The sequence below is a fragment of the Crocuta crocuta genome, unplaced genomic scaffold (assembly GCF_008692635.1).
Source record: "Crocuta crocuta isolate KB4526 unplaced genomic scaffold, BGI_CrCroc_1.0 scaffold78, whole genome shotgun sequence".
NCBI lineage: Eukaryota > Metazoa > Chordata > Mammalia > Carnivora > Hyaenidae > Crocuta > Crocuta crocuta.
In genome coordinates this window covers 303,877-304,143 of record NW_027532617.1, presented here as the reverse complement: position 1 = coordinate 304,143, position 267 = coordinate 303,877, and the positions used below count along the sequence as shown (strand labels likewise).

The following is a 267-nucleotide window of genomic DNA, read 5'->3' as shown; positions in this document are numbered from 1 at the left end:
TGGGGCCGAACCCGCGCGCCGCAGCCATGGCTATCGCCCACCTGGCCACCGAGTACGTGTTCTCGGACTTCTTGCTGAAGGAGCCCTCGGAGCCCAAGTTCAAGGGGCTGCGTCTGGAGCTGGCAGTGGATAAAATGGTCACATGCATCGCGGTGGGGCTGCCCCTGCTGCTCATTTCGCTGGCCTTCGCGCAGGAAATCTCGATCGGTAAGGCCCGGGCCAGAGGGGCGGGGAGGGGCGCGAAGGGGCGGGGGGGCCTGGGCCGGC

At 68.2% G+C, this 267-nt stretch overlaps 1 protein-coding gene across 1 annotated transcript in view; it reads left to right on the top strand.

Moving 5' to 3' along the window:
• Positions 1-23: 23 nt before the first annotated feature.
• The window catches only part of PANX1 (pannexin 1), a 39,900-nt gene continuing 39,656 nt past the window's right edge, over positions 24-267 (top strand). Inside the window, exon 1 of the mRNA XM_077780610.1 lies at positions 24-207. Coding sequence (XP_077636736.1) covers positions 27-207 — 181 coding nt within the window. The 5' untranslated portion in view covers positions 24-26. The remainder of the gene's footprint in view (positions 208-267) is intronic.